Consider the following 15,654-nt stretch of genomic DNA (forward strand, 5'->3'; position numbering starts at 1 on the left):
TTAGTTAGACGGTTTCACTTGCTTTTGACTTTCCTTGATTTGAATAATTTATTTGGGAAAAAAATTTTTTTTAACAAGTTTCATTTTTTGTGTGTGTTGCTTTCATATTAGCTGTTGCTTTTTATATTACTTAACTTATCAATAGTTAACAACATAATTTTGTTTATCAAACTCAAATTATTTTAGCGGTATTATTTACTTCAAAATGAAGGGTGTTCTGTTTTTTATGAATGCTCTGATTTAAAAATGTTTCTCTTCAATTAGTCGCGAAATAATAATATAATCGATTTAGAACGATAAAAATAATCGAGCCATTTATAACAACGGTATGATAATTGCTTTTTAAATCTCGAAATTTAAATGAATATTTAGATGTTTTCAGTTTGTCAATTATACCACTAAGACTGATTTTGAGTAGAGTTTTAACCAGGGTTAACTTTAAACTCGTCCTCGCTATTTACATGTTAATTTCATAATAATGATTTATTCGATAACTATGTATATGATGAAATCGAAACCAAAAATGATACACCCAATAAAGGTAAATAATAATTTAAAAATAAGATAGATCATCAATTCTCAATTTTACAAGGCTTGTAAATAATAATTTTTTAGAAAGAAAATCTTCCGAAACTTTTCTATTCAGAAAGGTTGGTATCTAAGATAAACAAACTACAATTAGTTAAGATCAAAATTATTTCCAATTTATACCATGGAAAAAGTAGGTAAATTAAAGGTCTTATTTGCTCTCCTCCTTCAAGCAGCAAAGGATAAGGAAGTAGGAGTTTTGCATTTGAAGTAAAATCTGATTTAGGCAAAAAAGTGAGATTAAAGTTCGAAAGATTTTCAAAATTAAATCTGATAATTAAATTAATTGGTTAAAATCTCATTGTAAGCAAACAGATTATTAAGACCAATGTACAATAACTCTGAACTCAAAATGATCTCGTAACAAAATCTCAATTTCAGTCTAAATTTTTTCTATAGAATTTTTCCACAAGATTAAAAAATAACCAACATATAACTTATAAAAGAAAGTAGTTATAGTTTGTGAAAGTAAGGAAACAGCTTAAAAAGAATATAGGTAAACAGAACATGTGGTGCAGAAAACCGAAATAACGCATATAAAATGATAAACGTCACATCAATGTTTTATTTTTTTTAACAACTTGTTTAACGAATTCGCTGAATAGCTCAGCCTTAAATGTAAAATTATATGGTGATGCAAATTTAAAAAACTTGTTAGCGAATGTAATCTTTTTTAAGGTCATAGTTTACTTTTAAGTTTTTAGCTGTTTTATAAATAGGCATTTGTAGCGGGCTGTATTATATAGTTTATTACGTCGTTAAAATGCCACAAATATGCAAGCTAATTAGTTAAGTGGGGGAGATCACGAGTAGAGGTGATAAAAACTCTGATAATGTTGGTAAACATTTTTATGAACTAACTGTGGTCAATGATGCCCTGGCCTCTTTTCTTGGATTATTTAAAGTAAAATTTTTTCGTTTGAAAAGAAATCTCAAAATTACCATAAGAAATAAAGTTCTTTTTTTTTTAGCCTAAGTCTTAATCTGCATATATGTTCTGCAAGTAAAGTATTTTTTTCCTTACAACATATATATGAATGTTAATTTACATGTGGTGCTCTCGAGGCTCAGTTAAAATCATGTCTATCTCTGTTGAATGCAACATTCATTAGCACTTGAATATCATGTTTACACCTTGAAAAAAAGCATACACCATCAAAACATATCTAATCTATAGTAAAACTTCTACTATTGATCATATAATGTTCTTGTACATCAGGAATCCAAAAAAAAAAGTGTTTAAGTATGAACTGATGCCAATTTACTTCAGCTGAATATGTATGTATGTATGTATGTATGTATGTATGTATGTATGTATGTATGTATGTATGTATGTATGTATGTATGTATGTATGTATGTATGTATGTATGTATGTATGTATGTATGTATGTATGTTTGTATGTATGTATGTATGTATGTATGTTTGTATGTATGTATGTATGTATGTATGTATGTATGTATGTATGTATGTATGTATGTATGTATGTATGTATGTATGTATGTATGTGTGTATGTATGTATGTATGTGTGTATGTATGTATGTATGTAACAGTGTTTGATGTTTACATATTTTCTGCTGCAGTAATTTATTTTGTAATATTTTCTTGTTTAGCATAATATAATAAATTATAAAAAAAGCAACTGCCTGGCACATTCTGATGTAAGCAGTTTTAGGCCGTTTCTTATATTTTCTATTTTAATGGCATTATGAGTGAAGTGCGAGGGGTAGGGCCCTACATGCTCCAACATGTTTTAGGCAAAGGTCAAACAGGTATGAATCATTTTTAACTTACAAAAATTAAAAAAAGTTTTATACAACTGTTATATAAGTTGAAACAAAATTATTCTAGAATACCACAAATAATAAATTTTGTAACTGGAGAATAGATCGTATGTCTTTTTTTTATTTTTTAATTTGCAGAAATTAAAATTTGAATGTAATAATTAAAATAGATAAAAAGTAAATACTTAGCATTTATAAACTTAAAATTTGTGTAAAGTTTGATTTAATCATATTTGTAAATCAAGTTTTGTATTACTTTTAATACAAGTAACACATTTCTATTACATAACAGAATTTTTTGCTACATTTGAATTGATTTTCTTTTTTTAAATATTGGCAAATGCCATAATTCATATTTGTTTAGTTAAAGTGTATTCATAAACCATTTTTTTCGAATATTTTTACCCAAATTTTATACAGTACTATAAAGTATTTTTGTGTAATATTTTAGTTATTTAAATTGAAATTACTTCTAAACTTTTATAAAATATGATAAAGTTAATATTTTAAAAGATTTTTAAAGTTAGATATTTAATCAGGATGCTATTTTTTGTATCTACAAAGTATCTTGAGAAGCTACCTAGATTGCTTTATTGGGGCCTATTGAAATTTAACTTAAAATGTATCTTATAACAGGTGTTGTCAAACTTGGCATCCATAGTACATCCCAGAAAAGAGTTGCTGTAAAGATAGTTGACAAGAACAAAATACCACCAAATGTTTTGGCAAAAGTAAAATTAGAATCTTTTATGAAACATAAAATAGTTTATGAAAATAATTTTCAAATTTAGAAAATTAATTTTTTTACTTAGTTGCATTGGGTTAATTTTTCAAGGTTGAAAGAGAAATCACAATTATGAAGCTAATTGAGCATCCTAATGTTCTTCATTTAACGGATGTATATGAAAGCAAAAAGAGTTTGTAAGTGTTTCGCTTGGTTAACAAAAAGTTTTTGTTTTCAGCTTTGTTTTAAAGATTTCTTTTTTTCTTTTTTCAAATTACTTTTCTACTAAATAAACTTTTTGGGTATCATTTTCAATGTGAAAAAAGGTTAAGTTCTGTGTTGTTTAATGTTAATAGGTTGAGAGAAAGCATATTAGCATCTCTTTCTTAAGTCCATTAAAATATTTCTCATGGGCGAAACTTCAAAAATTTCTCATTGGAGAAATTTTTGAAGTTTTGCCCATGAGAAATTTGCATAAATTCAAAAAAGCAATTTAAAGAGCTTGCAATTTTCTAACCTATGTGTTAAAATAAGTATGAGGATAAATCTCAAAAATTAGTTCTGCTTATTTTATTGTAAAGATTTTTGATCTTGGAATATGTTGGAGGTGGAGAATTGTTTGATTATCTTGTGAAGAGGGGTCGCTTACAGTTAGATGAAGTAATGCTTATTTTCTATTGAGTTATTTTATTGTTCATATTATTACATTCATTTCAACATGTTTTTGAAAATGTAAATGGATAAAACAAAAATATAGTTTGATTTATTTATGGTTTCTTTTTCTGTTTAGGCCAGAAGATTTTTTGTTCAGATTGTTTCTGCTGTTTCATTTTGCCATGAGCATTTGATATGGTCAGGATTTTAAACTATTTATTATTTCAGTTGTATTACTTACTTTAAATTATGTGAAAAGTATATATATTTTTTTGGCTTGATAGCTAAAAATATGCATAGTTTGTTATTTTGTGATAATATACAACTAAATAAGCTGTTTGTAACATCATGAGACAATTGCTATTAGATTTCTTAAACAAATAAAATAAATATTTATTCTGGTCTCACCTATTCAGTTAATAGTTAAATATTCAAGTTTATCTAAATCAAGTTTACCACTTTAATTAATTATAATGACAAATAATAGTCTGGCTTTTACAATTATTTATGAGAGCAATTAATGTATTATTAGGAAAATAAATAAATTAATAATTGTAAATGTTTGAATTTTCCTATCTTCTTTATTATTTTTTTATTTTTTTTTAACATTGAATTTCTTTAAGTTTTAAAATTTTAGTCATCGTGATTTAAAACCTGAAAATCTTCTGCTTGATGATCAAAATAACATTAAAATTGCAGACTTTGGAATGGCTTCTGTTCAAGTAAAAGAATTTTCTTTGTTTAAAAATGTCATTGTCTGTTTTTTTAGAAAAGTTTGGTACTGCTAATTAACTTAACTTGGATTATTTCATATTTCATATTTCATTTGATATTCTTATTTTATATCTTATTTCATATTTCTTATGTTAATTAGGTTGAAAATAATATGCTAGAAACAAGTTGCGGGTAAGAGTTATTGTTTTTTACAGTTGTTCTGTTAAGAGTTATTGCTGTTTACAGTTGTTTTTTTTTTACTTTTTCAAAATGGTTTCTATTTTCTTTACACTGTTATGATTACACAATGAATGGGTACAATAGTTGTTGTGATTTTAATAACTAAAATCACAAATGAATGTAATAAACATGATGTTAAATTTGTATTAACTTAAAAATGAAAAATGAATTGTTTTCTTGACATCAATGAAAATATAATTTTTGTTTATGTATCTTCTCCAAAAATTATGTTTCAATTAGTAAATAATTATATTATAATATAAATGCACTTTTGAAGAAATTATCTTATGCTATTCACTTTAAATGCAGAGTGGAGGGTTTAAGTGGGGTATGAATGGGTTAAAGAAACTCAAACTAATGCTCAAATCAAAAGCAATCTGATTGTGAAAAACACGTAAGTGGTGATTGTTTGAAGTTATATTAACAAGTTTAATTGAAAGACTGGATTCTTCAATATAAAAAACTTACAGAGCTTTCATAGAACCATCATGAGAGCAGCTTTATCAACAAGTTTTCATTGGTTAAAAGATCCATCAGAAAAATTTTAATAAAGTAATCAAGTATGATAAAATCTGATTAAAAAAAATGCAACCAATAAAAATAACCGCAAAGCGGTTTCTTCTATTTAATTTAATTTTGTTAATTGAGTGAACAATATTTTTTATAACCACTTTTTGATAGCTAAAACATTGACACAATTTTAGCTCACAAAATGTTTCCAAAAGCAATTTAAGTAATTTAAGTTTAGTTAATGTTTTCAAAAGTAATTTAAGAATTAAATAATAGCAATGATGTTAAAAGTTTGGTAAGGAGTGGTATGTATATTTATATTTTTCCTGCTTTATTATTTAAATCTTTGCGTTATTAATGTGATTTACAAGTTATGTTAACTTTAGCTCTCCTCATTATGCATGTCCAGAGGTTGTACGGGTAAGTAAGTTCAGTTTTATTATACAAGTTGTGTAGGTAAGTGAGTTCAGTTTTATCATACAATACTTACAATAAATGAGGTATTTAATTCTCATCTTTAAAATAAAAAAACTTCAAATGTAGTATAAATTATAAAAAAATTAAAAATAAATATTATTTATTAAAAAATATCTTTAAATAATAATTTTTTACAATATTTTTAGTATTTCAATAGTATATCAGTGTTGATAAATTAATTAGTTGAGTTTTATTGTTTGTTTGTTTTTTTATCTTTTAAGTATTTATAAAAATATTATCTTATTTTGATAAGGGCATACCCTATGATGGTCGTAAAGCAGATACTTGGAGTTGTGGTGTAATCTTATATGCATTGGTTGTGGTATATATTTATTACCATTAAACTTCAAATGTTAAGTTGTTTTTCATGATTCTAATATCTCATATTACCAACATAATATTTATAATTTGAAAGATTTCAATGTTTGTATTTTTTTAGGGATGTCTGCCTTTTGATGATGATAACTTAAGAGTTTTGCTGGAAAAGGTTGTGTGTAAAATATTATAATTAAATCACATTTAAACTCAGTTCTTTTTTTTCCTTTTTTTTAAATAAAAAAAAAAAAAAAGAAAAAAGAAAAAAAGCTTTTTGAGCTAAAAAAAAATTTTTTTTAGCTTAAAAAAGCTTTCAAGGCTTTTTCATGTCAATAAGATAAAAGCTTTCAAGGCTTTCTCATGTCAATAAGATAAAAGTATTTAATTGACTAAGATTTAAATTTGTATATTTTAAATATCTTCATTTTTGAGTCTCTTCTGTTACTTTTATGTAACAACATTTATCTTTAAATGCCATTTAAAAAAGAAAACCACAAATCAAAATCATTTAAAAACAACACTTAGAAAAATATATATATATATATACTTAGAAAAATAGGGTTGAGAGATAAATGAGTGCCTGAGTTTTAATGGTAGTCAGGGTCATTAAAACTCAGGCACTCATTTATTTATCATTTATGTTTTCAGTGCTTTTGTGAATGGGTGAAAAGAATGAATTTTTATCAATTAAAAACATTTTACTTATATTCTTTATATTAATTATATTTATATTATATTTATATTATATTTATATTTTATTTATATATATAATATACTTTTAATTGGCTCCTGGTATTTTTCAGGTAAAGAGTGGGGTGTTTTCAGTCCCGTTATTTGTACCAGCAGAATGTGCCGATCTTCTTCATAAGATGATTAAAGTTAATCCTGATCAAAGATACTCCGTAAGTTTATTACTTTATCATTTGATCAAAGATACTCCGTAAGTTCACTAATTAAAAATATCCTCTGCCATTTTCATGTGCAAATCTTTTTTGACTTCTTTTTTAGCGTTTACATATTTTATTATTTTTTAAAAGTTTTAAGTGTTTTTGGTATTACTGATATTTTGTTTTTCTTTAGCTGATCGATGTAAAGAAACATCCTTTTTACACTACGTAAGTGATTTATTGTTTTTTTTTTTTTTTTTTATGTTTACTTTCTTTAAATTTTATTTTTTTTTATTTTATATTTTTCTCCTGTTTTTGTAATTTTAAGGTTCACTGATTTATATCCACCAAAACAACCATTGTATCCTGTTGTTGTGGTGAGTCTTAAGTTTTATTAAGTCTTTTAGAATTATGTCTTTTAGAATTTTAAGTCTGATGAAGTGATTTATGTGATGATTTATTTGATTTTGATTCTTCAAAGTTTGTCTCTTAACAACTTTGAATTCTATAAATATTTTATCTCTTTACTTACTTTACTTTACTTACTATTCTACTTTACTTACTACTCTACTTTACTTACTACTCTTTATTTTTTCATTGTTATGAACCATTAACTTCAATCTGAAGATTGAAGCTGATTTCATTATGGTCCTTAAACTCGTTTTGTTAATGCATTAGTTACTTCCTGATGAATCATCAGTTTCAACAATTTTGTTTCCATTTTTCAAATAAGTAAATAAAGATTAAATTGATTAACAATTTTTATTAATTTAACACCAATAGTAACATATTTATTTCTAATTTTTAATTTTCACAATCAAATAGTGAATTTTTCTTCCTAAACTTTTGAAGAAAAAAAATGAAGATCATGTTTGATCTAAAACAGAAAATGTAAATATTTAACATATAACAGATAGATGCTTAAAAAAAACATTCTTCCAAATATTTGAGCTATAAATGTACATTGTACTAAAATTCTTTAAAAATTTTCTAATGTAATAGAATAATTAGAATAATTGAAGCAGCTAACAATTTTTTAAAGTTTTCTAATTTAATAGAATAATTAGAATAATTAAAGTAACTAGAATTCTTTCAAAATTTTCTAATGTAATAGAATAATTAAAATAGTTATAATAACTAGAAATTTTTTAAAAAAGTTTCTGCCCAAATCAATTTCTTTAAATTTTTTTTACTTTCTTTATTTTGTAAATGCTTCCTTTTTATAATTTTATAATTTTAATAGAATAATTAGAATTTTAAAGATAATAGAAAAAAAAAATTAAAAAGAAAAAATCTATATTTTTGCATTCTTTAGTGTATTTCATTTACTTACTCAGCTTATTGCAAAAATTTGAAGTTTGCTGTTAATTTTTAAGAGAATGTGATCACTTCTTCAAGCATTCACTTTTTATTTTCTTGAGATTTATATGCTAATATCTTAAGTAAACAAATCTCAAGTCATAATTAACACAGTTACAGTCTTATGCATTGATTTAAGTGTGCTAAATAGTTAGCAAACTGGGGAATATATTTTTGTATGAATTTTAAAAAACATGTTGAATTAAAAAAATTAAGTTTAAGTTCAAAAATTTGAATTAAAAATTTTTAATTTTTATGTCACTTAAAAGCTTTTTCATATAAAAATTCAATTGTTTTGGTTCTGAATTATTTACTTATATTTATTTATTAAGAAATTTGTACTATTAATAAAATATTAAATGTAACATTGAATACTTTATCTTTTTTTTTTTTTTTTTTTTTTTTTCTTCAGGTGAAGGATGTGGCTTCTAGAGATGATTTTGATGAAGATGTTATTCGAAGTATGTCATCTCTGGGTTGTTTTAAGGATAAAGAGAAGCTGGTTGAAAACTTGTTAAAAAAAGAGTGAGCAGTTTTTTTTATTATTTTGTTCTCTTGTTTTTTTGTTTTTTTTTAAAGTAAACCCATAAATTTAAAAACAACATTTTAAAGCCATATTTTTTATTAAATCATTAGAGTATTGTAAAATCAGAAATGTGTTTGAGTAAAATAGTGATTATCAAGTCTCAATGATGTATTTCTGCACATTTCTTATAATATTCTTATAAGAATATATAGCTGAGAAAAATAAGTAATAATATATAAAAACAATATAACATATTCCAACTAGCTATTACAAATGTTTCCAAAAAGTATTGGCTTTCCTACTGAATGAAAATATAAATCTGGATTTCAATTAATCATTACATGCACAATGAAGACAGCATGTTTTCTATATCAGATAGTATTGATTAAGTTTGCAGAAAGCAATTCAATCCAATTTAATGTTTACATGCAACCTAAGTAAATAAGTTTGTTGCAATTTTCATGCAAGTGAAAGATTATAATCTTTTTTTATGTTAAAAGTCAATCTGTTTCATTCTATATTTTTTATGTTAAAAGTCAATCTGTTTCATTCTATATTTGCAGTGAATTATTATCAGTGAACAAAGATGTTTTTTTTAAAAAAGTTTTTCCTTTAAAAGTAAAACAATAAAAAGATAAAAAAAAAAACAACAATGAAAAATAATCTTAATAGCTGTCATAAATAATTCCAAGAAAAAAGAAAAATTAAGAACTTTCACTTATTGTATCCCTTTTTTCTTCTTCTTTGTTGCGGTTTAGAAAAAACACAGAGAAAGTTATTTACTTTTTGCTGTTGGATAGAAAAATGCGCAAGCCATCGAAACAAGATGATGAAGACTCTGTTATCTTTCATTATTCAGCAGGCAAGCATTTGTTTGTGTTTTTAAGTAAAGTGTTAAACACAGTTGAAGAATCTTGGAGAAAATTTTTATTAATTTTTATCTGTTTTGTTGTAATATGTATTGCTATAAAACTAAATGATTTGTAAAAAAAAAAAAGAATATATATATATATATATATATGGAAATTATTCATTAACAAAAGCATACAACTTTAAATATTTCATTTATTACAGAGATAAACTTTTCATATAATGTACAAGGATTACTCAAGTATTTTTTGCTGTGTGTGTAAATAAATAAATCTGAAAATTATCATTTCAAGAAACTTAAATATACATGTTTTAACTTTTGTATTGTATGTTGTATAAAATGAATATTTATTAACGAAACCTTGTTGTTTTTTATAACATTGTACAGATTTTTGTTTAACATCTGAGATTAATAAAAGTGATCATAACTGACTTTTTATCATTTTGTGTTTGTTAAAGCTTGCTTTAGTATTCTATAAGCAATTCAATTTTTACTGCACAATTTAATCATTTTGTACATTTTTATCATTCTGCACATTTTCATTTTCTTTTGTACACAAATTTTTAACAAAATAAAATTGCATTCAAGAAAAAAGGTGAGTTCTGCTGTTATTTCTTCACTATATATATATTTTTGCAGCATAGATTTTACTTTCAACTGTTTTTTTTTATCTCATACAATCAATGCTGTAAATACTTGTTGAAATATCCTAAATTTAGATGCACCAAAAAAGAGAGTTGACTCCCCTTTGATTTTTATAAATGGGTAAGTTTATTATCTGAAAAATCTTATACTAAGTTGAAGTGTTAAATAACTTATAATCTGATCATTTGGCTTTTTATGTTCAAATTTTATCACTAAATATGATAAATATGATTAAATTTTAGTACATAAAGTGTACAATACCCATAAATCAGAAAGTTTTTTATTGTCATTTATGAGCGTTGTTTTGATATAAAAGAGATTTTTTAATACAAACAAAGAGAGGCATGTTTTGTTTTCTTTTGAGCTTTGAATTTTAATTCTTATTAATAGCTATGATTCAAAAAAATGTTTTGTAATAAAACAATAAAATAAAAAATGACTTTTATTGAATGAATCAATGTAATTTATTGAAGTGTTTAATGTAACTTGTTGGAAAAGTTAATGTAAATTGTTAAAATGTTTAATGTAATTTATGTCATTTAACTGGATTTTTTTTTACTGAAATTTTATTTGTTTAATTTAAATGTAACTCACATTACGCTTTATAATAAGTTTGTTGACTCAAATGTTTAAAACAAAATATTGTTTAGAGTAAAATCGTCCACAAACAACAATGAAACATTTGCTAATCGAGCTCGTGCAGAAACTTCTACAGAGTCTCTTATAGTAGAGAAGCGAACAAGGGCAGCCACTGAGCTTGGACATTTAGAAAGACAGTAAGACTTGGTTTGCTTTTTGAACACGAGAATGAGAAGTTAGAAAAAAAAAACAACTGTTAGAAATCAAATGTGAAATCAAAACAGTTGACTTATTATAATTGTTGTTATGATTATTTTTTTATTAGACGCCCAGCATCTATAGTTATGTCACCAAACAATTTGCAGAAACGAGGTTTTTACACACTTACCAAGAATTTGTTTAGCAAACATAATGGTATGTGTTATATTTTGAGGGTTTTCATTTCAATTTTGTAAATAATTGTTCTAACCATAGATGCCGCTACAGATTCTTATGATTTATGTTATTGTTTGTTGGTTTCAGATCATTTGGATGAAAAAGCATCTTCATTGAACAATGAGTAAGTTTAATTTTATAAATTTTTTTAAGATTGAGAAATGTTAATTATCAATCATTTTTAATAACATCTTGTAAAGTTATGGTATGTTAAGTATGGCAGTTAATCTTGTTAAAATGTTTTTTATCTTTTGTTCTATGAGGTTCTTAGTAACACGCTAACTTGAAGAACTTTTTTCTGTTCATTTCTGTGAGATTAATTGCCTCTACCAAGTTTGAGTTGAATGTAAACTTGGAGTTTACATTAAACATTTACCTAAAATGTCCAAAGCAGAAAGTTTTATGATTTTCTTTATTTTCTGATTTAAATGAATTTATGTCATCACATAAAAATTAATGGATTTTTTTTAAAAAAAAATGTTAAGACTGAATAAGTTAAATATGAGTTTTGATTCAAGTTTTTTATTTTTGTTGAGAGAGAATTAAGCTTATGATTTACATTTGAACTTTGCGTAGGAATGTTATAATATGATAATTTAGTATTTTTTAATTTTAGTTTTTGTTGAGAGATAATTAAACTTTACATTTGAACTTTGCATAGGAACGTTAAAAGGTCATGGTTTTTGGGCTCGTTATTCCATGTTGATACAGGTGACCTTGAGGTTGTTATATAGTTTTTTTTGGTAATGCTTGTTTATATAAAAATATGTTTAAAATTATTTTTTTTTTGTATTTGTTGGTTTTTTACTTTACAAAAAAAACTTTTTAATGGCAAAAAAAAGTAAGAAGAAATAAAAAAAAGATATTACTCTAAATATTGTGTATTTAAGGTCATAATTTGAAATAAGGTATTTTCAATATGCATTTGATGTTTTTTCAGCTGCACAAAGTAAAGTTTGTTGATCGATCTTTTGCACAAGTCAAAGCTGATCTTATTCATTCAATCCTCCTCGTATGTGTTTTTTTTTATTGTTAATTACAGGTTCTTGTTTATTTCTAAAAAGATAATCAGAGAGTTGTTTGCATTGTTTTCTAAAAAAAAACGATCTTAAGGATTTTTTTTTGTTTCTTTTTTCTTCAAAGCAAATTTTCTTCAAGATGAACAAGTAACTTTGTATGATACAGATTTTTTTTTTTTTGCATGACAAAAAAAAAACATTTCTCTACAAAATGATACCTAAAATAAGGAACCTAAGATAAGGGGACTTAAAATTTCACTAATTCTTTAATGCATATAAAAAAAAAATAACAGAAAATGTAAAGAAAATGAAAGGCACAACTTTTTTAATTGATTTCCAATCTCTTCTCAAACCGACTGTTGAAAGTAAATTTATCAATCTTAGTTTGTTTATTTTTATGTTCTATAAAAATTTCAATGCTGTCAAAGTTTTATGTCACATTTTAGTGTTTTTATGAAGTTTTGAGAAGATTTGCAATTTAAGAAAGTAAGAAATGGATTCAAAAGTGCAACACAAAGTAATTTAGTGTCAGATAATAGTTCCATCTTATTGCTAAGACAAGATGGCCTCAGTCTAAGAAATAGACAAATAGCTTTTGAGGATTATCAAGTTCTGAGAGTTGTGACAGAATTACTCAAAAATATTGGATAACATGACTGTTATCCAATATTTTTGTAAAAATAGCGGAATACAAGAATAAGTCTAATTTTTTGTCTACACCCAATTCAAGCATAATTTAACATAAAATTACAAGAAGCTTTTAACGAATAGTAAAAAATATTTTACTTGGGAAAAAACTTGGTGCTGCTGTTTGAGATGCTGACAACCAGAGGTAAACCTAAAAGATAAGGAGAGAGTTTCTTAGTTATGAAAACGTGGAAGCAATCAATTTTTAGTGATGAAAATTTCTAAGTAATACACAGAAAAAGAAAGGTTCTTGTGTAAAAATTTAAATCAAAACTGAAGCTCAACACGGTTCACAGAGTCCAGCGATATGTAGAGAAAAACAAAATAAATCTAATGCCCCCGGTCCGATTCTAATCTAGTTAAGCATATCTGGATTTTTTATTTACAAAAGCATCCATATGCTACCAAAAAAGCACGGGGGGATTAAATTTTTTGATAGCACTGAATAGACTTTTTTTTTTAATGAATTAAAATAAATTATAAACTATAAACTGTAGATAGACTATAAATTTAAATAAAATGTAAAATTTAAATTGTAAAACAGAAATTTTTACATACATAACATAGGTACTTACCTTTTTTTAGATGCCAAAAGCGATGCATACACCATTATCAAATACACAATTTAAACTTGAATACAAGAAAAAGAAAGGTCACTCGATTGCGGTGTATAATTATTTGTCGCCGCTGGATCCTTACCGAAGTTTATAAAGTGATTTTTAAAATTATTTTTGTAGGCAAATCGTGGCTGAGGGTAGCATCTCATCATGCAATTACTGCTCTTGACATAAAAATATCTAAAAAAGAAGCTGAAAATGGCGATGGGGATAAGCAGCCAGAGGTTGTGGTTACTTTTACCTTTTTATCAGGTAGAACGACCTTTTTATTCATCTTTACCAACGCAGTAATTTTATTAAGGATAATTCTATAAAATGCTCATTTATAAAATGTAATTATCAAGGTTCTCATCGCAAGTTTGGAAAAATTTGTCAGAAGCTGAGCTCTTCAATAAATGAGCGAGCAAAAAAGCGTGAATCTAGAAGTAAATTTTCATCCAGCTCTGATGCTCTGATTTCATCGACCAGCAGTGAATGCAATACCACATATGAAAGAAGCTCAATCACTTCAAATCGGAAAATAAGCTCCATCAAAGATATCGACGAGGAATCTCAAAAAGAAAGTTTAGCTCCACGAATCAGCACTCCACAAGATAACAAAAATAATTTATTTATTAACAGTGATTTCAGCTCCAGCTCTGATCTTCTGGACAGTAGTAGTAGTTCCATAGAAATAGATGATGGGAAGATGTATGAAGCCGACGACTCAATTACTGATCAGCAAATAGCTGAAAACATTTTAAAGTCAACTGTTTTATGAAAAAAAAAAGGTTTGACTTGTTTTCCTTTTATTTATTTTTTGTTTGTTTCTTTTATCTCTATCATTCTGCTTTTGATAAATTTGATTTTTTTATATAAAAAAATTTCTATTTAGAGTCAATGGTCTTCAATGTAAACCAGCCCTTCACTTTAGAATTTCAGATCTCTGTTTTACTGTGCTTTTTTTAATGGTCGTCATAAGTTCAGTTATTTCAGTTTATTTCAATCTTTGCACGTGTGCATGAAAGATGTTTTATGTTTTTCGATTTATTTTCCCTTAAAGATAATAGTTATTAAGTTACGAACTTTAATATATTGAGTTTTATTTGAAGATAAGAATTATTTTTTTAAAAAAAAAAAGTAAATTTTTAAATATGATTTTTAAAGCTTAGTTTGACTTCCTAAGATATGCTTAAGTCATTTTTATTGACTCGATTAATAATATATTACAGAAGAGCCTATATAAATATAGTATAAAATAGATATAATATTAACCAAAAAGTTATTTCTTTCTGATTTTTTAAACAAATCTTAATTTACTCTAGTGTTAATTTTTAAAGGTTTTTTTTAAGAAAATAAAATAATTTTTATTGAAATTTTGTTTTTCGTTTTAAATTTCATTTTCACGAAATCTAAATAAACGGAAATTAAAATGTTCTTTTGAAATCTTTTTTGCTTCAAGGTTTTCAACTACTTATGTCAAGCGGTTTGCGTTACTAAACGTTTTTCGTTAAATTTTTCGATGATTAGAAGCCTTATATTTTTATGTTAAAATTCATGAGTTTAAAATGTTTGAATTTTTGTAAAATAGAAAAGTATTATATTTTGAAGAATCTTTGATTATTGTATGATTAAATTATTGACCCATCGTATTTTTTTTTGTCGCGCTTAGAATTTGATAATCTAGAAGTCGTGTTTTAATTTTCATCGTTTTAAAGATAAGAAATTAAACTTTAAAAACCTTGGCGCGCAAATAATTTTCTGCGGCTAACAATTTTTAAGAAAATTTTGAAGTTCGATACGAGAAATCTAGTTCAATATACGCACATCTGTTCACTGGATTGTTTTATAGGAAATCGACTTTGAATTTCAATTACTCTAAAAACTTTAAGTTTTAAATGACCAAAAAGTGGTCGCTATAGCAATCGCATGCGAACAGAAATAACTTTCGAAGCAAATCTAATGAGATTAGGAACTAGCTACTTTTTTTACTGATTCAACCGTATTGCAAAAAATTAAGTGGAATCTCGATATTACGAACCCC

The 15,654-nt window shown here is 25.2% G+C and overlaps 1 protein-coding gene across 2 annotated transcripts; it reads left to right on the forward strand.

Moving 5' to 3' along the window:
* The first annotated feature begins 2,185 nt into the window (after positions 1-2,185).
* LOC145181080 (serine/threonine-protein kinase BRSK2-like) lies at positions 2,186-14,766 on the forward strand. 2 transcript variants are annotated; one of them, XM_090071531.1, is made up of 25 exons: positions 2,186-2,360; positions 3,009-3,103; positions 3,208-3,293; positions 3,678-3,756; positions 3,887-3,948; positions 4,388-4,472; positions 4,625-4,656; positions 5,601-5,634; positions 5,945-6,013; positions 6,131-6,178; positions 6,810-6,908; positions 7,087-7,121; positions 7,222-7,270; positions 8,665-8,777; positions 9,537-9,640; positions 10,369-10,414; positions 10,945-11,070; positions 11,199-11,287; positions 11,396-11,432; positions 11,970-12,030; positions 12,249-12,320; positions 13,600-13,666; positions 13,752-13,883; positions 13,976-14,401; positions 14,506-14,766. In XM_090071531.1, exons 1-24 carry the CDS (start codon positions 2,297-2,299, stop codon positions 14,389-14,391), a joined length of 2,100 nt encoding a protein of 699 aa, XP_089927657.1. In that variant the 5' UTR covers positions 2,186-2,296; the 3' UTR covers positions 14,392-14,401; positions 14,506-14,766. The 2 variants fall into 2 exon arrangements, with proteins under 2 accessions (XP_089927657.1, XP_089927658.1); XM_090071532.1 differs by having other exon boundaries at positions 2,197-2,249.
* The last annotated feature ends 888 nt before the right edge of the window (positions 14,767-15,654 follow it).

Source organism: Hydra viridissima, unplaced genomic scaffold (genome assembly GCF_058129835.1).
Source record: "Hydra viridissima isolate aposymbiotic clone 2 unplaced genomic scaffold, HvirCarnegie_v1 scaffold_14, whole genome shotgun sequence".
NCBI classification, from domain to species: Eukaryota; Metazoa; Cnidaria; class Hydrozoa; order Anthoathecata; family Hydridae; genus Hydra; species Hydra viridissima.

Bases quoted from the DNA above. Each gene is read 5' to 3' on its own strand.
- LOC145181080 (XM_090071531.1), top strand. From the start codon at position 2,297: ATGAGTGAAGTGCGAGGGGTAGGGCCCTACATGCTCCAACATGTTTTA. The intron at 2,361-3,008 runs GTATGAATCATT...ATCTTATAACAG, and splicing joins TTTAGGCAAAGGTCAAACAG to GTGTTGTCAAACTTGGCATC. The intron at 3,757-3,886 runs GTAATGCTTATT...TTTTCTGTTTAG, and splicing joins GTCGCTTACAGTTAGATGAA to GCCAGAAGATTTTTTGTTCA.